The sequence below is a fragment of the Lissotriton vulgaris genome, chromosome 10 (assembly GCF_964263255.1).
Source record: "Lissotriton vulgaris chromosome 10, aLisVul1.2, whole genome shotgun sequence".
NCBI classification, from domain to species: Eukaryota; Metazoa; Chordata; class Amphibia; order Caudata; family Salamandridae; genus Lissotriton; species Lissotriton vulgaris.
In genome coordinates this window covers 91,520,659-91,545,684 of record NC_141698.1, presented here as the reverse complement: position 1 = coordinate 91,545,684, position 25,026 = coordinate 91,520,659, and the positions used below count along the sequence as shown (strand labels likewise).

At 44.1% G+C, this 25,026-nt stretch overlaps 1 protein-coding gene across 1 annotated transcript in view; it reads left to right on the top strand.

The window, feature by feature from the left end:
- Positions 1–25,026, top strand: part of BAIAP3 (BAI1 associated protein 3) — a 564,909-nt gene that overhangs the window by 426,635 nt on the left and 113,248 nt on the right. The window contains exons 20-21 of the mRNA XM_086940582.1: positions 9,102–9,253; positions 14,220–14,343. Of these exons, the coding sequence (XP_086796708.1) occupies positions 9,102–9,253; positions 14,220–14,343 (276 nt within the window). The remainder of the gene's footprint in view (positions 1–9,101; positions 9,254–14,219; positions 14,344–25,026) is intronic.

Sequence of the window (25,026 nt, the reverse complement as noted above, 5' to 3'; positions counted from 1 at the left end):
TAATTTTATTTTTCATTTTTTGGGTTGCTGGCAGGTGGTGCAATGCTCCTCCCGCACAGTCGAGGAGTCGTCGCGGAGAAATGGTGTAATTGCCATAAATTATGAATACAGCTATATTAATAATGTTAGCCAATGAGAGACCTTGTTTCAGTCCCATATCTAACTCACTTACTAAATAGTCTCTTAGTTAAGTACATATATTTGACAATGAAAGCATCAAAACACACTGATCAGCTGCATCACTGACATTGTGCTCAACGCTATTGCATCCCTGAAAGGGAAACAACGAATATTCGGTTGCAGTTAGAGCCCATTGTTAGCTGTACACAGCCAAAAAATATACAAAAATCTCTTCTTCAACAGACAAATATGCTTCTTAATTCATGAAATAAATATGTACTACAACCTCACCCTCATGAACGACATAGTTAACTATTCTTTTTTGTTGTTTTTACTACAGACAGCCAGACAAGATAGTCTAGGATTCATACTGCTTGAAAAAGCATTGTTGTTTTGCCAAGTGAAAAAGTCTTAACACCTTAGCTGCTTTGGAATGTCCAGCTCCAGTGCTGAACGTTCCATTGCGCAGGTGCAGTTGGAACGTCCAACGGCCGACGGCAGCACTCCCGAGGTAGTGGTGCCGTCGGCCGCTGGACGGGTGCAGCGCTTAAGGGGTTAACATGTAATATAAAGGAGCGACCAAGATATGCTGGAGTAGGGAGGGCACAAAACAATCCAAGATGAGAGAAGGGCATACCCAAGAGTACTATAATCTACCACACATGTTACACAAAAGTGCAGCAACAATGTATTAGAACAGTGAGTCTAGAAAGCTGACTAACAAAGCAATATGCAAATTAAAGAGGCGACTGACTTGACTAGGGTGCCGAAACACTTTCCAACTTAAAGTTACAAAGTTAGAAGCAAGCAAATTCAATAAAGCTGCTGCATTGATTAATACATATAGCCAACAATTACACCAACTATATATATTTTTAAAACTTGTAAAACACCGCTAATAATGACAATAAATTACAGAAACGCATCTAATCACACAAACAAGATGTTGACATCGATTTTTACCTTTCTTATATGGTTAATAAAACGATATAAATGTTCGAAAGGCAAGAACTGCAATGTAAAACATTGTCATAAGTAAGGGTGGGCGTAGTTCGCGAAGTAGCGCCACGCGAAGCTACGCGAAGTGCACTTCGCACTACCCGACCTTCACGTAGCACTACGCGAGCAGCGTAGTAGCATGTTCGCACTGTGCAAGATGTGTTTTCAATGATTGCACAGTGCGGACAAGCATCCGGCACTGTGCAATCATTGAAAACTGCATCTTGCACAGTGCGAGCTGTAGTTTTCTGCTGCTCGAGTAGATTATTACTCGAGCTGCAGCTTTCTCAACGCGAACTGGTAGTTTATCATTGAGACCAGTCGCGAGCATGCGCAACCACTCTCAATGAGAAACCTTACCTCCCCGCGTTGAGAATCTCGCCGGGATGTCATTTTGCTTGCTCGCGGTCGCGAACATGACGTTCAGGACCGCAAACAAGCAAAAAATGAGCGCTGCACTACGCTACGCTGCACTACGCGTGTTCGCACTGTGCTACGTGCAGCTCGCATAGTGCGAAGTTGCGCGAACTTCGCAAACTCCGCGAGCGTAGCGTAGTGCTCCGCCCAGGGTTAGTCATAAGCCTAAAAACCAACCATGGAAACAATTAAATGTAACGGAGTTGTTCACAGTGAGTTTCTGTAGCACGAGGTCCAAATTGGATTTTATATTCTCCACTGCCATTTCTGGGAATCTGACTAATGCGCCTGTTAACATCAAACCCTCCCATTTTCGGAGCCTGTGTCATTGCACCACAACATGTGAGAATCTTACTCCCTATCTAAACTATCTTTAAACATTTCTAATTAGCAGTTAGACTGTACAGGCACATACAATATGAGTAAATCAATTAATCAATCAAGTAGTACTTGAGTATTACCCTATAGGGTATCCAGGCCCTGTGCTGCAGGTATAAGTTGAGGAGCCAGGTCTTGAGTCCCTTCCTGAAGTGAGTTAGCAAGGGTGCGTTGCACGGGTGAAGGTGTTCCAGGATTTGGCATCCAGATGGGAGAAGGATAGTCCTCGGAGTGGCAGTGGCGGACATGTGGTATATGTGCAAGGGCAAAGTATGTAGAGAGGAGATTCCCGGTCAGTTGGTGGAAATGCAGGCGGTGGCTCATGTATGCTGGTCCCTGGTCATGGAAGGCTTTGTAGGTGTGGGTCAGAAGAACTGGCATCTCTTCTTGACGAGGAGCCATTAGAGGTCTGTCAGGTGCTGGGTGATGTGTGTCCTCTTGAACAGGTTGAGGATCAGTGTGGCAGCTGCGTTCTGGATCATCTGGAGTCTTTACATGAGTTCGGGGATTGTGCCTGCATAGAGTGCGTTGCCGTAGTCTAGTCGGCTGGTGATGAGGGCCTGCATCATAACTTTCCTGCTGCTGATTGGGAGCCACCTGAAGATTTTGCAGAGCATGTGGAAGCAGGCTGAAGAAATGGCATTGACCTGATGTTTCAAGGAAAGTTTGCTGTCCAAGATGATGCCAAGGTTGCAGGCGTGGTCTTTCAGCGTGGGGTGGGTCACAGCTCTGCCGCCCACCAGGAGTCATTCCAGAGCACGGTGTGTCTGCCGACGATCAGAGCTTCAGTTATGTCCATGTTGAGCTTCAAGCAGTTGTCCTTCATCCATGTGGAGGCGATCTTCATACAGTTGTGGAAGTTGGTCTTCATCGAGGTGGGATCCGCTGAGAGTGAGAGGACCAGCTGGGCATTGTTGGTGTAGGAGATGATGTTGATGTCATGCGATCTGGTGATTGTCTGAGAGTGGTGTTATATAGGTGATGGGGCGAGTTCCCTGATTCCAATTTGCTCTGGAACTCTCGGTCAATGGACAAGTGCCTCCGCATCAAGATCAGACTTCATTGGGGGTTCGTAAGTGAAAAGCATTAGTCTACCCCTACTCTACTACTAAAGTGACATCCCTACTTAGCATTTCCCAGGCAAGTCAGGAAAAGGTGTCAGCACTTAAAGACTTCCTAGGAAGTACACTCACGGTGTATGGGTCAAGTAGTCAAAGGCTACAGAACTCGTTCTAAGATGCTCCTTTCCTCACCATCGATCTCCTCTCTTCTCCTGACTCAACGACCGGGGCACTGTCCCTAACTCCAACACCAAAGTCTCAGAACACTCTCTCTGCTCAACCTCTGATCACCTCATCCTTCCGGACACCCCTCATAGGTGATTTTCCACTCAGTTGTGATACTTCCAGCTCCTGGCAAATTGACCTTGATTCCAAGACCTTCTCCAGTGACAAAGAATACGTCTCACTTTATCAGCCCTTCATGTACAAATGTATCCTCTCCTCCCTGAGCCTAACTCCTAAAACAAAAGTGTTATACTAACTAACAAAGACAGGTTTCTCCACCAGCAACGTGAGAAAAGAACAAATCCAACTTCCACATGAAATTCAACTATTAAATCTAATATGCAAGAGCAGTCAGGGAGAATGCATTTCAGACCTTTAACAGGGTATCCTGGCAATTCCTAGAGAAGAGCATGCAAGCATACAGCCTGGGAGATAGTTTCACAAAGAAAGTCATGGCACTGTATAAAAGCCCTAAAGCACAGATAGCTATCAACGGAGCAACATCTGCCCAATTTAACCTCCAGAGAGGGACGAGACAAGGCTGCCCACTATCCCCGCTGCTGTTCTTACTAGCACTTGAAACCCTGATTAGGGACATCCTAGCAAACAGAAATATAGCGGGTATAACCATTAACAACATCACAGTCAAACTCGCAGCCTACGCGGATGACTTACTCATAATAATGGAGGACCCGCTAACTCCTTACCAGCTCTCATGCACACCATTGAAACGTATGCTATACACTCAGGATACAAACTCAACAGAGACAAATCGGAATGCATGCCACTCAACATACACACAACCAGAGAGGTAAGAGGAGACTCAGGCCTGGCATGGCAACCTGGGGTTGTCAAATATCTAGGTATCCAAGTCGGGAAAAACCTAAGAATCACTCGAGACCAAAATGAGAAAACTACCCTAGAAAAGATCAAAGGGCTACTGGAAACCTGGTTGCCCAAGTTCATCTCCAGGTGGCGCAGAATAGATACAGTAAAGATGATGATCACCCTTATAGTAAACTAGCAGCCCGTCCCGACGTTGTCCGGGTGAGAAAAGTAATGTGTGAAAAAATATTATGAAGCTTTTAATATTTCTCGGTACTGCCCCCTGTTGAATGTGCCTATTTATTTTCCCTGTCTGCCCCCTGTGCAGGCCCTTGCAAATGTAAATGTGCCTTGTTGTATGTGCCTTTGTATTTTCCCTGGATGTCCCCTGTTGAATGTGCCTATTTATTTTCCCTGTCTGCCCCCTGTGCAGGCCCTTGCAAATGTAACTGTTGGTTGGTTGCCCCCTGTTCAATGTGCTTTTTTTTTCCTGGCTGCCCCCTGTGCAGGCCCTTGCAACAGCTTTATACGGCCTTGTTGTGGAATGTAAAAGAGGCTTGTGGAATTGAGCGTTTGGATGTTCCCCTGGCCTCTGAGTTTTTTTTGTGTGAAAGTAGTGCTGATTTATTTATTATCGCGTTCGTGGCCCTGCCAGCAATGTTTACGGGGAGTGTTCTGAGCACGTTTTTTTAGCTTCCCCCTTGCAAGAACGTTAGACGGTAGTAAAGCGCTGTGAATTAACGTGCAATGAGACTTGTTCTTTTCCTGAATATTTCCCTGGCCGCCCCCTGTGAAGCACCTTCCAACAACAGTGCGCGAGTCCGGTAATGGCTTTTAATGAGCGTAGATGATGCCTCGTTGTAGAATGTGAAAGCATAGCTGCCAAGGTTTCAGATTGCCATGTGTGACATTTTCATAATTTCAGTGTAATTATTAGTGACATTTCAACGAGTATGAGTGACACTTTCTTGCGGACAAAATTAAGCAATGAAGACGATCAACACATGTAAATATCAGAAATAACACCACAAAGAGTGTTCCAATCGAAACACGTCAGTCTTTTGAATAAACTACTACGGCAACTATATCTCACAATGCAAGCTTTCCTCTGTGTGTGACCACGACGCTCTCGCTCTTTTTATCCCTCTCCTCTCTCACACGCTCTCTATCCCTCTCCTGCCTTTATCCCTCCCCCTCGCTCTCTCCCTCTCTTTATTGCTTTCTTTATTCCTCTCCTCTATCTTTATTCTGCTCCTCTCTTTTTATCCCTCTCCCCTCTCTCACACACTGTCTGTCTCTTTTTATCCCTCTCCTCTCTCACGCGCTCACTCTCTAGACCTCTCCTGTGTTTATTCCCCTCCCCCTTGCATGTTCTCTCTCTCTCTATCCCTCTCCTCTCTATTCTTTCATCCCTCTCCTATCCTTTTATCCCTCTCCTGTCTGTCTCTTTTTATCCCTCTCCTCTCTCATGCGCTCACTCTCTAGCCCGCTCCTCTTTGTCATTATCCCTCTCCTCCTCTCTCACCAGGTTGCACTGTTTGCTTTGATCGGAAAACGTTAATTTTGAGTCATTTTACTCGATAGAGGCCGCCTTGCAAATACAGATGAAGCACCATTTTCACACAGTTGTGAAAAATGTCACCTTGCCTTTAAATATCCGTCATGAAAAATGAAAACATTTTTGGCAAACAGCTACGCACCTGCACTCACTCAGCCTTAGCTTACGCAGTGTAAGTTGCTGTTCCAAAAATCCCAACAACGCTCTGTACTACCCGCTTCTCTTGGGCCTACCTTCCTTCCACAGAGGCACCTGCTCCGGTCTGTTTTTCACTGGTCACGACTTACTGCGCACTTTTAATTGTTGCGCATGACTGACATTAGTGGTCCTGCTCTTTGATTCTCTGAGGGTGTTGTCTCGACACTTATACTCCATTTTTTTAAAGGCTCGAGTCTGTATACCAAGACAGAAAAGGGGCCCATTAGTACTGCAGAGACCTGTACAGCTGCAATGAGCAGCAGCCTCGCTCTGCCTGTACCTTCCGTCAGACACAGGCTCCAGCACGATCCCTCGACCGGCCCCGGGTCGGAAATAATTATTTACTGGCAGGGGAGATATTTTAGCCCCACTGCAACAGACTGAAGGTGCGATCTGTAGTGCTGCCAGCCAGCCGAGCACCATGATTCCGGTGCACCTGCCGCCCGCAAACCAGTGAGCTCTGCAGCCAGCCTCTACCTCTCAGTTGGCCTAGTGCCAACTGCCATGATTGTGCACATATTGAAAAAAACGATGTTTATGCTCATCAAGCAAAACGATGTTTATGCTCCAGAAGGCTACATGTATAAAACGGTGTGGGAAGGTTTTGTGCTGCGATTGGATGGTTGTTTGGTGGAAGGGGCGGGCAAGAGTGTTACGCGATTGGATGTTACTGTTCCTTTTCTGGTCGAAGCCGCGCCCCTTTGTTTATCTTGGCTCGGAACCCTTACGGAGGCAGTGATTACCGAATTTGCCGACCTCTTTTAGTGCACATTTGTGGAAAACTAAGTTTATGCTCCTGAAGGAAAACGATGTTTATGCTCTCAAGGCTATGTGCATAAAACGGTGTTTATCGCTCCTGAAGTGGACGTGCATGCAGAAGTAGCTGTGTTGTGTGTGTGCTTGTGTGTGGTTGCAGAATCTGTTGCTTTGTGTGTGCTTGAGTGCTTGAAACCGAGCGAATGGGACATGCCCCTCTGCCAATGTTACCTCCCACATTGAGAACAACGCCCACAAGGAACTACTTTCTCCGGAATGTTGTTTGCCCTTCGAAATGTATATGTTGTACAAATGTATAGCCTATGTCCTTCTGCTGCAACTGCCCTTTCCAATGCTGTATTCGGTGTTGTGATTAGTACTGTGGTTCCCGAGTTTACCTGGCCAAAAGGTGCAAGTTCTCTCTTTATAATAGTAGTATAGACTACCTAGCAGGAATGCTTCCCCTGGCTCTCACGGACGATTTCCAAAGAAAGGTAGACAAAATGTTAAACAAATTCATATGGCGAGACAAGAAACCTAGACTAGGCCTCCCAAAACTAAGACTAGAGAAAAAGCTAGGAGGCCTCAGCGTGGCCGACCTTAGAACTTTCCAGACGGCCTTCATATCCAGACAAGGTATGCACTGGGTACTTCCGAAACAGCAATACACACCTACCTGGCTATCTTTGGAGAAAGCCATCCTGAATGACACAGATCCTCTAACTCTCCTCACTGCCAACAAGCAGACACAAAAAAAAACCCGATTTTTAAGATCACTAGGCACGCCCTACTCAAAGTAGACTAGAAGCTTGAGTATAGCATCAAAAACTCGCACTGGGAAACACTCTGGGCAAACCCCAAGATCAAATACAAGGGGAAGCCCCTCAACATAGAACTATGGAGAAAGCTAGGATTCTCGTATCCAGCTCAGTTGGAAGAGGGAGGGTTGCCCTACACCTTCAACAGCCTGAAAAAACATCTCGCCCTCCCAGACATAGAACTATACAATTTGCTAGCATTCAAAACAGCCTTAACAAAATCAAAATTAACCAAGCACGAACCCTCAATCTTCCAGTACATCGAAAACATAAACAAGACAGGTCACCACCAGGTCTCACACTTGTACAAACTCCTCCGCCCTGTCTCCTCCAAACTCAACACCAAGAACACTAGCTACTGGGAAACGCAAATAGGCTCCAGACTCACTGAACAAGAACTACAAACCTTTTGGGTGGCCCCATCAAAAAATATGACATCCCGGTGCTAGCACAGACGAAATTCTGGTTATTACACCAAACATACTGGACACCAGCTCGTCTAGCATCGATAGGCCTGGGAGACAACGACTGCTGCTGGAACTGCGGCACAGAAAAGGGAGACCTCACACACCTCATCTTTCACTGTAGTAAGGTCAGCAAATTCTGAGGGAAGGTGTTCAGCTTCACCAACAAAGCCCTAGGCTGTACTCTAGAACAATCATTTGCCTCAATGACCACAGCTCACATCATAGCAGACATAACCACACAACAGGACAGATACCTCCTGGACTTACTCTTGACGACAGCAGTCAAAAAAATGCTAGCCAAATGGAAGGGCACCACCAAAGCCACATTCAAGGGGTGGCTTAGCACCTTCGAGTCTCATGACGAGCTCAGCTCGTCATAAGCCACAGTGCTTGTGTGCTCATGATGAGCTCAGCTCGTCATGACCGTTAGAACGCTTGCATGCTGGGCAAATTCCCCTGCTGTGCGAGCGTTCTAAAAAAACGGGTGGCACACGACCACCGTGGCTCATGACAAGCTGAGCTTGTCATGAACACGGGGCGCTGTGCGCGCCCCCCACCCACCAGCACAGCAGGGGAATTTGCCCAGCTGTGAAGGGGTTAACTGGGTGACATTTCTCAGAGGGTCAGACAACACTGCACTCAGACACGCACAATGGAGGAACCCCAACAGAGGGATGTGGTCAACACTAGACAAATTCCTAGATCCATGCAAACCCCCATAAACAACAAAATACGCCAAACCAACTAAACGCAACCCCACAAGAGTCCGGCGGTCAGTCTCTAAACAACCGCCCAACACTTCTATGTTTTGTATTACGTTTTATGTACCAACTTGATACGCGTCCAATCGCAATACCCTAGATGTTCAATGTTATATGAGGGGACACCCTGTTGCACCCCTGAAATTATATTGTGCACCCATGTTGCGCACACACATGCCCCAAGGGCCTGTGTGTGTCTAACATGTAACTTTGAAAAATGCACTTTAGTGCATTTTTCAAAGTTTTTGCAAATTACTGACCAGTTTTTTTTCCGGGTAATTTGCGACCCCTAATAGCGAAATCGCTATTTTAAATTGCTTCTAGCATTGTATTTAAGGAAACGCAATTTGTGAGTTTTGCATTTGGGATGATGCATGCCAAATGCAAAAATACCGGTCGCAAAGGGGCAGATTCTGAGACTCTGACGTTTGCAACCAGTTTTTAGTTTGATATCTGGTGCCCTAACTCCTGTGTGCATGGGTTCCTTCTTACTTCAACGTGTTTGTGTGCATTCACAGGTGGCTGAGGATGTCAGTGCTGCCATGGAAGAACTGAGGGCAGGATCCGAGCAGGAAGGGTCCAGAATGACGCACTCCAAGGGAGAGACTTTGTTTGAACTATACATCACACTGAATGAGCTGAAGCGGCTTAAAGACTTCTTACCTTTAAAGTGAGTAAGACAATATCCTTTTAATCTTCTAGTACAATGGACTACAGAGCTGCAATTTCACGGTGTCCATGGAGGTTACTGAAAACAATTATTGTCAGATGCATGTCTAAGAAAGTGTTCTGCTTTTTGAAAACAACAATACCATACATCTGCAAACTGAGTCACTTAGGCAAATATTTTTTGCAGAATCGCCATACTTTCTTCTTTAAGAGAAACCAGACAAAAGCAGTACATTTTAGACAAATTGGTGTGTTTGTGTAATGATTTAAGTATGTTTTAGGAGTGTAATATGAGCTGGACAAAATAGGTAAAAGTCAAATATTGTAATAATATACTCCTGTAACCATTTGTCAGTTCACTTTTCCCTATTGAGCCTTCGGCTCGGGGCCTTTAACGCTGGAGAGGGCCTTTAATTGCCGGTATAGCCCTCTACGGCGGGCTATAAGGCTATATTAAACACCCACAACAGTGCTACTATTTTGTGGTCCATACTTTCCTTCCTTTCGACTACCTAAGATCCATTGTGCCTTTAACATGCCTTCTTAAATTCTGCTATTTTGTAACAAAATAGTTTCTACAGGAATTTTTCCCATGCAACAAGCATTATGTTTTTGTATTCAATTATTTTATTGGAGATTTTCCTCTTTTAACATTTCATTCATACTTCTCTCAGTTTAAACACAGTCTGCAAGCTACACGTTTTTGTGACATGGCCTGTAGTTTTTCGAGCGAACAATTCCATGCCATAACGTATACCACCATCTGTTATTGGCCCTTAGTACTGAGCAGTAACACGTGAAATCAAGCCAATGCCCCGTTGAATGTCCTCACACCAGCACTGGCGTCTATATTGGGTTTCCAGAGTTTCTGGACTGGCATTGTAAGTCTTTTCTTAGGGGAGCCCATACATTCTTAGATCTAGAAGAAGCCAGGAGTAGTAGCATCACATAAATATCAGATGCATTGTTGGCAAATTTCAGATCCTTGATCCAGCCTGAAATTGTGGTAGTTGGATCCATCCCCAGTGCATCACCACCTTCCTCTTGGTTAAGAGGAGGGCCACAGGGGTGAACTTTCTTTCCATTGGTGGGACCTTTTTAAATTATCCCAGCAAGTCTACTAAGGGACAGATGTCAAATTTGTGTTGTGTCCACTTTCTCAATTCCCAATTTATCTCGCCCAGTGAGCTGCAACCCCAGGGCATTTCCAAGCTTTTTGGAAGAAGTCAACGTCCACTTATGATCATCTAATGCATGTGCTCTCGGCTACTAGCCCCATTTGGTTTTTTTTAGTCTGGCCAGCGAAAGATAAGAGCATTGGGTCAAATTTGACGTGCAGTGATGCACGTTTGCCATGAAGTGTGATGCCTCTCGCATTCATACATGAGAATTTCCACTGTTCATTTGTCAGAATAAATCCCAGAACCGCTTCCCAGCCAGCCCAGGCCCCTGAGGAGCTGGGTTCCGCCCCAGGATTGTCCACATGTATATACAGGAGACCAAATGTTGTGCACTAGGATTACTGATTACTGTGGAGAGCATAGGGAGGGGTAGGGGCGCCTCTGGAAAACTCTAGAGAGGGACTCGCAGGGAGTGGCGTATCCTATAAAATAGGAAGATGTTGACTGGATCCAAAGTGTTTAAATCTCCTGGAAACTGTTCCAGGTTTTTGAACTGGCCATTTGTGAACATGCCCCAAATGGTGACTATCCCAATTTATCTAAGTGCAGTTTTGCCTTCGGTTCAGACATTAAAGGGATCCAAGGATTCTGTTCTAATGGGGTTTATAGGGAGTAGAGCCATTCCTGCCTTAGTTTGGTTACTGTTTGTCTTCAGGCACTGACAACGCATGCCACAGGGTTAATCCAAACCCCGCCATTGCCACACAGGGAGCTGACTAGGGTTCTTCAGGGGGCACGGCACTGCTGCCTTCATTTCAGCAGGGAGATGCAGGCACCTGTGGAGCTGCTAGAACCATAAGTAAGCGATTCCCAACTGGGGCGAATACTAAAAAAAGTTCAAGCTCTGGAACCAATAGTCCACCGGCCTCATATGGGCAAGTTGGCCCATTTCTTTTTCTCGCCCTCACCAATATATTCATAAAAGATATAAATGTTTCAAAAACAGGCACTAGTTAGGCAATTGGTATGCTCAAGAAATCTGAAAGGTTAAAGTTGATTAGCTTTTTTGTGGTTGCAATGTGCCCTGCCTATTCAGTGGTTAACTTGTTCAGCTAACTTGTTCAGTGTCTCCCCATCTCTGCACCTTATTTCCATCAAAGCAATGCTGTGTACTCTAATACCCAGATATCAAACCAAGTCCTCTATCAGCTACAATGGAAAGTCCAAAATGTACCTCCCTGTGCTGCTGGAGAAAATTGCAATACTAAAGTTTCTCCCCATTAATTTTGAGGCCTGGCTGACTGACAGATGTAATCATTTCATGCAGCACTGAACTGCTGAGGTGCGGAATTAACAGATACTCCAAGTTCAGCGCTGAGAATCCCATAATCAATCAGGAATTACAGGGGGAATCAGGTTTTACAGGTCTAATTCCCTGATTCCATCAGCATCCCACCTATTCCCTGAACATTTGCACACATATTTCAACAAATTTGAGCATGAGAATGTCATATTAATTTCAAAACTAGGGGGTTCATTGCAATGGTGGGCGGACATCGGTCCGCCCGCCATTGTTGCGGTGCTGGGACCACCCGCCAGATGTGTGGCGGTCCCACCACACATATTTGGATCATCCTGCCATAGTGGCGGGCGCATCCAGGGCCTTCAACATCGCGGTTGGTACTGCAGGCTTCAGCACCGTTCTCAATGTGAAAACGGCATGCACTGCATTTCCCAGCATTGCATGGCAGGCGCCATGCGGTGCCTACCACACACTGCAAGGAAATGCAGGGGGTACCATGAGTACCTCCAATGCCGCAACACCGCCCTCAACAAGGGGGGGCCCGAAACCGAATCCCCGTTAGACTTTCCGGTGCCTGCTAGGCACGTCACCATTTTAGGCATCCTGCACCCACCGCCAGGCAATCTGGACAATTGCCTTTGGCGGTGAAGTGGCAGATGGACTTTGCGTCCGCCGCGGTACCCACAGTCATCCTAATTGGGCGGTGGGTAAAATGCTTAGTGATGGCGGAAGGACCGCCGGGACGGAGGTGGCGGTCCTTACGCCATCCTAATGACCCCCTAGGTCACCAGCACCATCGGGAATTACGGTTGTCCTATGGGATAACAGCTAACTTTTAGACTAAAATACTCTAAAACAAGAATTACACTTCTTCAAGCAGTGGTTAAAGGGCCTGACCCAAAGCCTCTTCCTGGATATATTGTCGTGTTCATCACAGGCCCTCTGGTACTCAGTAAAAGCAGCTGTCTGCAGCCAAGCCCAAAAAATTGTGAAGACTCAGTCTCTGACAATATCATCAATGAATCATTTAAATTTATTTTATTGTCTGTTTAATGAGCTGCATTTAATATTATCACTATGAATGTTATTCTGAATGGTGAAACCACATATAGGGTGACATGACACAGAAAAGAGGACCTTCTAAAACAGTCTTAATTCAGAAAACAGCGGCACACAATTTCCTCCTGTGTTCCACGGTTCCAAAGCACTGCTTTTTAAACCTTGCTGAAGGTTATAGTTTTACAAGACCAAATCCATGGCAACAGTTCTTACTTAGAGCTTTAGAGTTTCCAAACTTAAAAAAAGACATTCCTCATTAAAAGTATTTTTAACACCCTTGCTTGCTCAGGCTATGAAAGACTAGCCAAAATGCTCAATGATGCCATGATCTGCATACACTGCAATTAGCCATATATGCTTGGTAGTGTGCGCGTGTAGTTTCAATAAATCCACTCGAATACAGTTCTGCATGAAAAACTATGGGGCAGATTTACAATACTGGCCCATCCCTGCATATCGGCAGGGATGCGCCAGGAATTGTGCGCCGCAGCTCCGCCACCCCGGATGCGCCGCATTTACAATGCGGCGCACCATGGGGCAAAAACTGCACAGATGCGTCACACATCTGTGCCGTAAAAGGGGTGCATTGCTGCAGTTGCGTCGCAAGCGCGACGCAGCTCCAGCAATGATCAGGGGTGCCCTATGTGCACAATGCTGCGTGAATCCTTACGCCGGCTTCAAGCAGGCGCAGGGGTTTGAGGCAGCATGGGCCCAAAAGTGACTGAGTGAAATCTTGTAGATTTCACTCAGCCACTTTTGGGAGGCGTTCCTGCGCCGGAACGCCCCCCCCTGCGATGGTACGCCGCTTCTTTGCACAGGGCTTCACAACGTGACGCATCTGGGAGATGCGTCACGTTGTCAATACCCGTGGCGCATCTTTTGCGCCGCCGCTGCATCACAAAAGTGACGCAACAACGGCGTAAAAGCGGCGCAAGGGGCTTATAAATCTGCCCCTATAAATGTTTTTCTGTATCCCTGTCAGTTCCTCGAGCAGAGTCTGCCTCTTGCTAGTGCAGGCCAAACTCCCACTGAGAGAACTACTTGTGAATGGGGCCAGTAAAGATCTACTGAAGTTGGCTCTGTCGATCGGAATAAGTGGGGATTTGCAGATTCGCAAGGGGATGTGGAGAAGTATTTATTTTTTGAATCTATTATTGTCAAGCTGTTGATGCTTTCAGACTAACCCACGGTTCACAGCATTTGGACTGGATATTGGGCATTTGCTCGCCATCCCGTCTTGGCCGCTGACCTACAGATTTTATCCGTTGAAATTTGTCCACTCAGTTGTTTTTCTTGGCCTTAATTTATGGCCCATTCAGAATGTAACATAGAATAAAAAAAAGCCTGTGCTGGCATCACAGAACCAATTTTTAGCATGTTTGGGGGCATCCTTTCTGAGCATCCACCACAGCCTAAAACGCCCATTAATGAACGAATGACATCATTTGCTTTATTTTTTTGAATAATCCTTTTTTTTTCTGCAGAGACAATAAATCTCTAGCGTTGTCTGGATTCCATGAATGGTTTAAATTATCAATCCATACTTGGCTGAGAACAGTATATGAAAAGACCTGTGAAAGGATACAGAAGTCTGTTGACATGGACAAGGTAAGTCTCGAATTTAAAAAAATATTTTAAAATATCCAGACTTTGCAATAATTCGCTGTTTTAGTTCAGGATTTTTCTTCCCAGACTTTTTTCGAGGGAGAAATGTTATCTTCAGTGTCGCTAGCAACAGAATGGTTGCACTAATTAAAAGTTAACTTTGGTCAAAGTCAAAATTATTCCTATCTGTTATTTCTAATTTGTTAGATTTTTGGAAAAATCTATTAAATCTGTTTGATAATACCATCTACCAATCAAGACATACTGAACACACACTCAACGAAAGCAATATAAAGTACAAAAACCAAGGCTTTTCCAAAAGCTATGTGAAGCAGACCGTTGGGGAAGTGGGAACGCCTGTATAAACAACCACCACTGCGAGCATATGTTCGTATATTTACACTCTACCCTCAATCGTATTGTTCCTACATGTTTACTTGCTTGTGTTTTCTCGCTATCGCCTGTTTGTTGTTGTTCAGCATCTGTCCATGTCTGTCTGAAATGTAAAATGCAGAGCTTCTCACATCAAACCTTGCTGATTTTTAACCTTACCACAGGGCACCATAAAAAACTAACCTATCTAGTAAGGGACACCTGTAGGTAGTTTTGAATTCATTGGATCCCTGAAAAAATACTCGCTCCGCTGTAGCTCGGGTGTCGAAGCACACCCGGATACAAGAGTTATACTGGCTGGGAACCCTGGGCCCGATTCACAGAACTAATTTAAGACAAAATCCTAAACTTACTACTCTTGGTATTCACAGAAGTTAGGATTTTGTCTTAAGTTTGTCTTAAGACAGACTTAAGTTAGGATTTTGTCTTAAGTCTGTCTTAAGTCTGTCTTAAGACAAACTTAAGACAAAATCCTAACTTCTGTGAATACCAAAAGAAGTAAGTTTAGGATTTCGTCTTAAATTAGTTCTGTGAATCCCTCTGTGATGAAGCATGTCACTAATGAAACCAGTGGGTGAAGGTTCTTTTACGAAAACTTAGGGAACCCCTACTTTGATCAAGGGAGAAAACATAGCATACGGTACAGATTCTCCCTTCCCTCGTTTGATACTTAAATAGATGGCAGTTTGGAAGTGGAGCAAAATGATGCCCTTCTAACTCCACTTGTTGATTTGAAATCGCTTAAATGCAAGCCATTGTCAGCACAGTTGCTTTCTCTCTATTTTACTTGCACCTTGCATAAACGGTAAAATAACAACGTATTTACATTTGCTTCATCAAGAGTATTAATGATTAGATCTCAATAACAGGACAATCGTTGCAGAATGTAATCGGATGCATCAAACTCATCAAAACCAAGAATCACTTGACTGTTACTCTTCCATTGCTGTGCTTTCTGTTGTGTTGTGCCACACTATGCAATACACTTTGATTTACCACTCTTTTTCCTTACTTAGCACCTTAGATGCGGCACAAATATCCCTCCCCAGTGCTGCGCTGTCCATTGGAACTAGTGCTGAATGGACGTCCAATGGTCGTGCGCAGCACTGGGGAGGTAGTGCTGCCGTCGGCCAACGCCCCGACGCAGCACTTAAGAGGTTAAATTCAGATTAGCCGCACAAAGCTCCTAAAGCAGAGCCTGGCTCCCAGAAGGAAAAATCAGTGGATATTTACACACAGATGGACCAGGTGGTTGTGAAAATTCCACAAGCAGGGTAGACTTTCTGCAGCTGTACATGTAGGGGTAAAAACATGGGTGTAAACATGAGAAAGGTAAGGGTGGCCATTTGGAAGGTAGAGCACTCCCACAAGGCCAAAACTTTATGGGGATTCACAAATCTTCCCTAAGATTAACACACCTAATTTCTGCACCTATGGGTAGGGCTGGACTGACTATTATACCACACTGGCATTTCCAAGTCGGCTGCAGGCTAGGGGACTGGTTTCAGAATAGAATGAAATGTTATTACCCAATCATGTCCAAATCCAACTCTGGTCATGACCTACTGCAGTGTGGGGTTGGTTTGAAGATTTTTATGCCAGGGTTGAATCTGGTCTCTGCCTACAAACTAGCGTTTGTATGCACATTCCGTATAAACAGACAACACCACTCCTTTAGTTTCTGGTATTGTAAGGGTTGAGATTTCTCCACTTGGAAAAATGTTTTTTCTGGTGGTTTAAAAATAAAACATTAGAAGAAAAAAATGATATGTGCTATACATGATCTGTGGTTTGCACGCTGTGTAACCCAAGAAAAGAAGTATATAGCAATCGGAAAATGTAAAGAAATGTATGATTTACATACATTCAAAACAACAAATTTCCTTTTCCAAACTTTTTAGGCCGGAATCCTTAGGAGTCACTATATAATGTAGGGACAGGTGGACTGATGGGTAATGAGTATTTGCGCAGGTTACCAAATTTACAAAACTACTTGGATGATACATGCATTGCCATGTTTTCTCATGGGCATTTCTGTGAACTCATAAATCCCTCCAAATCATAGAATGAAACCTACAGTGACTATAATTCTTACTTTTAAAGAGTTTAATCTGTGCATATTGCGAATTATTCCTGAAGATTCTCAACACGACTCAAGCAGACAACAGTAGGAAAAGAGGGGTGTGAAATGCCACACAGCACTTATATACCATCAAGATCCAGCAGCCAGGAGGGGCTTAGTCTCTAATCATGAGGAGGGCAAAGTGGAGGAACTTGGGTGTGGAGCTTTCCACAATAGATCTCTATATGTTACTCAGTGGTATTGCATTTGGTTCCTTCTTGGCCAGCAGAAAATAATAAAAATTGTAAAACCTTAAAGAGTTCTATCTGAATCCTGAGACTAGAGCACTAATGTCTGAGTTAGTAATTGTATTTTTTTCATTATGGTTTTACCTGTAATATAATCTATCCAAGCAAATTATTTCTATTAGTTTTCATGTGTTGAGATTTTCAAGACACAACTGCAGCGCTCCCTTAGTGCATTGGTCGTTTGGATTTTGTAATCTCATGTTTAACAGCATGTGTAAAATAGACTAAATCAAAACAAAACAGAGACCTATGGGATCAAAATGCAAGCTTCTGTGGATAGAATCTTGTGTGGCTCTGCACCAGTTTCTGCATTAGATACTCAAGTCATCGCCATACCAAACAATGATGGCCATATAAAGATGACTCATATCCCAAGAAGAAAAATCCAATGGACATTCCTAGTCATGGCCAGGACAGAGTTTACTGAAAGCTTCATGAACAGTAGTATCTTAAAATCTCCTATCTCTGATAATCCAATCACAATGGTGTACAACTGTTACCACGGATTTTTTACAACGGATTCCATGACCACGGATTTTTTACAACGCAGGTCATGTTACAACGGATCCTTTTACAACGCTATTCACAACAACGCAGGTACTATTACAACGCAATACCATTACATCGTAAGTATAATTAAAGGTAAGTTTATCTTTTTTGGGGTTTTTGGGTACAGGGGTATTTTTAGGTTTAAGGGATGGGTTTGGGTTTTGGGGTACAGGGGTATTTTTAGGTTTTAGGGCTGGGTTTGCGTTTTGGGGTACAGGGGTATTTTTAGGTTTTAGGGCTAGGTTTGTGTTTTGGGGTACAGGGGTATTTTTAGGTTTAAGGGCTGAGTTTGGGTTTTGGGGTACAGGGGTATTTTTAGGTTTTAGGGCTGGGTTTGTGTTTTGGGGTACAGGGGTATTTTTAGGTTTTAGGGCTGGGTTTGGGTTTTGGGGTACAGGCGTATTTTTAGGTTTTAGGGCTGGGATTGGGTTTTGGGGTACAGGGGTATTTTTAGGTTTTAGGGCTGGGTTTGGGTTTTGGGGTACAGGGGTATTTTTATGTTTTAGGGCTGGGTTTGGGTTTTGGGGTACAGGGGTATTTTTAGGTTTAAGGGATGGGTTTGGGTTTTGGGGTACAGGGGTATTTTTAGGTTTCAGGGCTGGGTTTGGGTTTTGGGGTACAGGGGTATTTCTAGGTTTTAGGGCTGGGTTTGGGTTTTGGGGTACAGGGGTATTTTTAGGTTTTAGGGCTGGGTTTGGGTTTTGGGGTACAGGGGTATTTTTAGGTTTTAGGGCTGGGTTTGGGTTTTGGGGTACAGGGGTATTTTTAGGTTTTAGGGCTGGGTTTGGGTTTTGGGGTACAGGAGTATTTTTAGGTTTTAGGGCTGGGGTTTGGTTTTGGGGAACAGGGTTATTTTTAATGTATATTTACAATTAAAAAAATTAAAACTAATTGTATTAATATATGTGTTTTTTTTTAATAATAAATAATTTAAATTAATAATACATTAATAATTATTTACTTTAAATATTAATTTTATTTACTTACCTGTAATTATACTTACGATGTAATGGTATTGCGTTGTAATAGTACCTGCGTTGTTGTGAATTGCGTTGTAATGGGATCCGTTGTAACATGACCTGCGTTGTAATGGATCCGTGGTCATGGTATGCGTTGTAAAAGGACGCGTTGTAACATCATATATCCAATCACAATACATCAATATGTCACAAACTTTAGTGTGGTTTCAACTTACAGCATTGAGATGACGAGCATCCTGTTGGCTGTGATGAGCGACCTCATTGCGATCACTGAGAAGTCCTTCTGAACACTTGGGAGTGTATTGTACAGAAGCAGGATGCATCACAAATATACTTGCTTACTTATAAAAGGTCTTTAACATCCCCTATCCAAGATCTTCAAATCTCAGAGTTCAAAATGGTGGTCTAAACAAACATAGGCTGTTTAGAGGGAGAATATTTTTCTGCATGGCTTTATATTTTGCAGCATGGGAGGGGGGCTCTGTTATGAAGATAGACAGTGCAACACAAAAAGTTGATGGACGGAATGTTGAACATTGTCAAACATTCAACCCCAGTCACAGATTTGGGTTTTATCCTTCATTATTTTGCTCACCAAGCCACCCCAGTTCAGACATAGCCATATGCAAATCAGTCTTGACCCTGTGCCTCATGGGCACAGTCCAGACCGAACTTCCAGGCCATGTCTTCCCTGGACAGGAATCAAGCATCCTAGGACCAGTTTCGGGCTTTCAGCCCTCATCAGCCAGGATAGCTTGACTTCAGTGGCATAGTGAGCACAGGACCCATGTCTGGGCGTACCCTTCCCACTTAAGGTTCAAATGCAACACAAAAAGTTGATGGACGGAATGTTGAACAATGTCAAACATTCGCCTCCAGTCACAGATCTGGGTTTAATCCATCGTTATTTTGCTCACCAGGCCACCCCAGTTCAGACATAGCCATATGCAAATCAGTCTTGACCCTGTGCCTCATGGAAACAGTCCAGACCGAAATGCCAGGCCATGTCTTCCCTGGACAGGAATCAAGCATCCTAGGACTGGTTTCCAGCTTTCAGCCCTTGTCAGCCAGGATAGCTTGACTCCAGTGATGTAGAGAGCACGGGATCCACGTCTGGGCATACCCTTTCCCACTTAGGGAGAAAATGCAACATAAAAAATTGATGGACGGAATGTTGAACATTGTCAAACATTTACCCCCAGTCACAGATCTGGGTTTAATCCATCGTTATTGTGCTCACCACGCCACCCCAGTTCAGACATAGCCATATGCAAATCAGTCTTGACCCTGTGCCTCATGGGCACAGTCCAGACCGAACTTCCAGGCCATGTCTTCCCTGGACAGGAATCAAGCATCCTAGGACCAGTTTCGGGCTTTCAGCCCTCATCAGCCAGGATAGCCTGACTTCAGTGGCGTAGTGAGCACAGGACCCATGTCTGGGCGTACCCTTCCCACTTAAGGTTCAAATGCAACACAAAAAGTTGATGGACAGAATGTTGAACAATGTCAAACATTCACCTCCAGTCACAGATCTGAGTTTAAACCATCGTTATTTTGCTCACCACGCCACCTCAGTCTAAACATAGCAATATGCAAATCAGTCTTGACCCGGTGCCTCATGGGAACAGTCCAGACCGAACTGCCATGTCATGTCTTCCCAGGACAGGAATCAAGCATCCGAGGACCGATTTTGGGGTTTCAGCCCTAATCAGCCAGGATAGCTTGACTATCCGTGGCGTAGTGAGCACAGGACCCACGTCTGGGCATACCCTTCCCACTTTGGGTGAAAATGCAACACAAAAAGTTGATGGACGGAATGTAGAACATTGTCAAACATTCACCTCCAGTCACAGATCTGGGTTTAATCCATCGTTATTTTGCTCACCACGCCACCCCAGTTCAGACATAGCCATATGCAAATCATTCTTGACCCTGTGCCTCATGGGAACAGTCCAGACCAAACTGCCAGGCCATATCTTCCCTGGACAGGAATCAAGCATCCTAGGACCGGTTTCAGGCTTTCAGCCCGCATCAGCCAGGACAGCTAGACTCCAGTGGAGTTGGAAGCACGGGACCCACGTCTGAGCACACCCTTCCCACTTAGGGTGAAAATGCAACACAAAAAATTTTGATGGACGGAATGTTGAAAATTGTCAAACATTCACCCTAGTCACAGATCTGGGTTTAATCCATCGTTATTTTGCTCACCACGCCACCCCAGTTCAGACATGGCCATATGCAAATCAGTCTTGACCCTGTGCCTTATGGAAACAATCCAGACCGAACTGCCAGGCCATGTCCTCCCTGGAGGGAAATCAAGCATCCTAGGACCGGTTACAGACAGCTCAGCTTGATCCATCTTTCTCCCTAGACTGAGTATTACATGGACTAAGTGCAGCAAGTTAAATCTACAATACTAAATGATAGCTATTGGTTGAGCCAGCGTGACATCATGGTTATCTCCATCACTTCCCACATTTCTAAATGTTTTTATTTCACTCATTTTGTTCTAATAGCATTTTGTTTATTACAAGTCTGGTTTGTTTATTTTTGCCTCTCAGTACCATATCCAATGCACTCTGAATATTCAAGAAAGAATTCATTTGGGGCCAGATGTAGGTAGGCATTTACCGGTCGGTAACGGCCGAATTCGGCCGTTACCGACCGGTAAATGCAATCTGAGATGTAGGGCCCTGTATTTTACTGATTGGGTAAATTTACCCAATCGGTAAAATACCGATTCGGTAAAATACCGAATCGGTATTTTTACCGATTCGGTAAATTTGATATGTAGGTGGGACTCTTCTGAGTCCCACAACCCTTACCGAATCGGTATTTTACCATCAAATATATTTGATGGTAAAATACCGATTCCGGTGTGCATGCACATGTGTGCATGCACACCTGTGCCATATGACAGGCAGACCTGCCCTTAGGGCAGGTATGCCTGCCACATGGCCCCCGAACCTTTTTTGGGGGTGCTAGAGGGTGTCAAAGTGACACCCCCTGCACCCTGTCAAAATCGGTATTTACCGATTCGGTAAATACCGACCGGTAATGCCCCATTCATTCCTATGGGCTTCAAAGCCCATAGGAATGAATGGAGCATTACCGGTAGGTATTTACCGAATCGGTAAATAACGATTTTTACCGATTCGGTAAAAGGAACATCTGGATTTTCCTACATACCCCCCTTCTTATTTACCGATTCTTAATTACCGAATCGGTAAAATTCGGTAATTAAGAATCGGTAACTGAGTCCTACCTACATCTGGCCCCAGGTGTTGTATCATTTTACTTCTGTATTGTTCTGCATCCGATCCAGGAATCTATGTTTGACCCTATAGTCATGGGCTCAAATCCCAGTAGTTCCAGTCAACCTTTCATTCCTCCAAGATCAATAAAATGAGCACTATTGAGTTGAGTAGCAATAAATCCCTGTTATTTCAGCACAAAGACACAAGAGGGTGAATGTGCACTGTACAAATAATACACATGTTATGTTATGCTAATTGGCTTTTTCAATTGATACCACCTACTTTGAAGCGCACGCTTGTGCCTGACTTGTTTCTGAGCCTTAGTGACTGTAAAGAAGTCACTGTTCACCTTTGTGTCTGTAGGCACCTGATTATTGGACTTTATGGTTTGGGAACAGACAAAAGATGTTCCAAAAATCCTCTAGTTTGCACATAGTTTATTTTTCAGCCTCCCACTGCAGCAATTGACAACTGATGCAATCAGCTTCTTCCCCTGGGTGTCTAGGCTGGGGTCTGGTACACTCTATAACCTTGCAACAAGTAGTGGCATTCTATGCCTGAGTAATATTTCTAACTTGAGCATCACTTGGTATTTAGAAAAGCAGTGTCTATTCTTTTTTAGACAATACTTTGCTTTACAGCAAACACAAGTGCAGGAGGCATAATTTTGTTTTTCAGCATGAAGGCTACGAAAACACTAACTTCTCTTCTTGCCGAATAGCATCCTTGTTGTTCTTAAATATCTTCAGACTCACACATGTTCAGCCCTTTATTCCACATATATGCACATGATATAACAATGTGAGTATTGTGTTATTTAGAGAACATATAGGGGCATATTTACAAGCCTCTATTGCCACTAAAACGTCACTTTTCAAGATGTTGTGGTGCCAATAGGGCCTTCGCCTTATTTACAAGGCAGCGTTAAGCCACTTAATGCTGCCTTGTAAATAAGGCACCCTTTCACACTATACTTAGCGTGAAAGGGTACCTTATTTACAAGGCAGCGTGAAAGAGGAGGGCAATGGGTGTTGCGGTGGGCGTTCCAACGCAACACCCATTGATTTTGACACTGCCCTATACTTACAGGGGTAGCATAAATATGGGGCAGTGCCAAAATTAAGACCAGGGAAAACCTGGTCTTGCCCTGGCACAACTAGGAGAAATGTTTAATTATTCCTCGTTCTTGCCGTTTCTATGTGTGCTGTGTTGTGCAGCACTCATGGAAACAGCAAAAGCCCATTGATTGTTTATGGGCAGTGAGGTGTCCCTTCCTGCACATAAACAATCATAAAAAACAGTACCGTGTTGCAACTTCTATGTTTGCTGCATTAAGCAGCACACATAGAAATCACAAAACACCAGTTAAAGATTGTTTCTGTGCAGGAAGCGACACCTTCCTGCACATAAACAATCTTCCCCTGCGATGCAGACACACTTGCGCTACGGTGCAAGGGTGCCTGGGTTGGTGCTAGGCAGCTAAATTTTGCGCCAGCGCGGGGGGAAATGCAGGGCTGCACCATATTGTTGTAAATATGGTGCAGCCCTGCCTTTCAGAAGAGGTGGAGCACGGTGTTAAGCCAAGGAGGCTAACGCCGCGCTCCTCCACTTCCTTGTAAATACGCCTCTGAGTGTTATAAATATTTGCCTGGTATTTACTAAATCTGTAAGGGCTGAAATGAAGCTATAAGATAGAAGTGAGCAGCTCTGCCGTCCATTATCAGATGATACAATCTCACTGCAGCAGGAAGAGAGACCTAAATGCCAACGCGGAAGCTGCAAATGCCAGCAGTCTTTTAAATCTTTGCTTTTTCTGAGAGAGAAAAAGTGGAGAGGCAAGAGACAGCTGTTAGGGATCATGTGTAAATAAACTCAGAGCCTAGAATCCAAGTCATGAATCTTATTAAAAATGACAGTAAATTCCGTCTGTTCTGCTAAAACATGACCGGGTTTTAGGCTACATCCAGGATGTTGGGCATCTGTTGTGAACCACGCCTACTCCCCAGACTCAGGCATTGGTGCTCTGTGTTAAAAGAACATGGAGGGCAGCCCATCCGACAAAATATCAAAAACTCTAGGCTGGCACTGAATGATGAATATATTCAATAACTCAAATCATGGACTGTAACTGCCAATCTGATTGGCTAGTCAAACTAAAAGGATTATTAGGCGTTCTTATTTTCCACTCATGACATGTTTTAAAATCTAGAATACCCGAAATATTCTATTCCTATAATAGCCAATTCTTTGCCTCTATTTCTGAAGATGAAACAATTCTAGGAAAACATTTTTGAAATAATAAGCCTGGAAAGTAGAAGCAGGAATTATAATTTTTAATGGAATACTTCAAAATGTATGATTTAACAAGGAAATTCAGATAACGAATGCCTTAATGATTGGCCAAAGAATATTTTTTTATCACTGGAAATGTGATATGTCTTGGTGGATTAAATACATGGTCCAGTTATATAGATCTCGAGGTTGGAAATGCACATTTATTGGATTGTGGGGCGACTTATTCTCTGATAGATGTCATAATATTATTTAATTGGACTACCTGCATTCTTTTCACACGATCTGCAGATTACTCGTACTCCTTTCCTCTTCATATTGATATTGTTTTTAACAATCAACTTTAGATTTCTACTAACTTGTGACATGCTGGTGTAACATTATTTAATGTTATTGTTCATAAAAATCAGTGTATTAACATAATAAAAAAACCATCAAAAATAGTTCATATAGTTTGGCAAGTCACTTATGGACAGTTATGAGGGTGGTGACTGGGATATATTATCCCCTGGCTTTGTGTGATACCTGTGTGATTTATTAAACATCAAAGTTAAGCTGTTAGTTCATGGCAGTGGGGTTTGTAGCTCCATGAATTCAAACCTGACACTCCACCTTTCTTCTGGGGACACCTAAGGTTTTGATATTGAGATCACAAATGCAATATTTCCTGACACAGCACGTATTAAAGATACTTCCGAAGTATCTGGAGGACCACCAGCTACTCCAAGCAAGCGAGGCGGACTTTAGAGCTCATCATGGCACAGAGCTATTGATGCCGTCTGTTCTGGACGAGCTCAGAGTTATGGCTGACAATAAACAGCCGAGTGCCCTGATTTTATTAGATC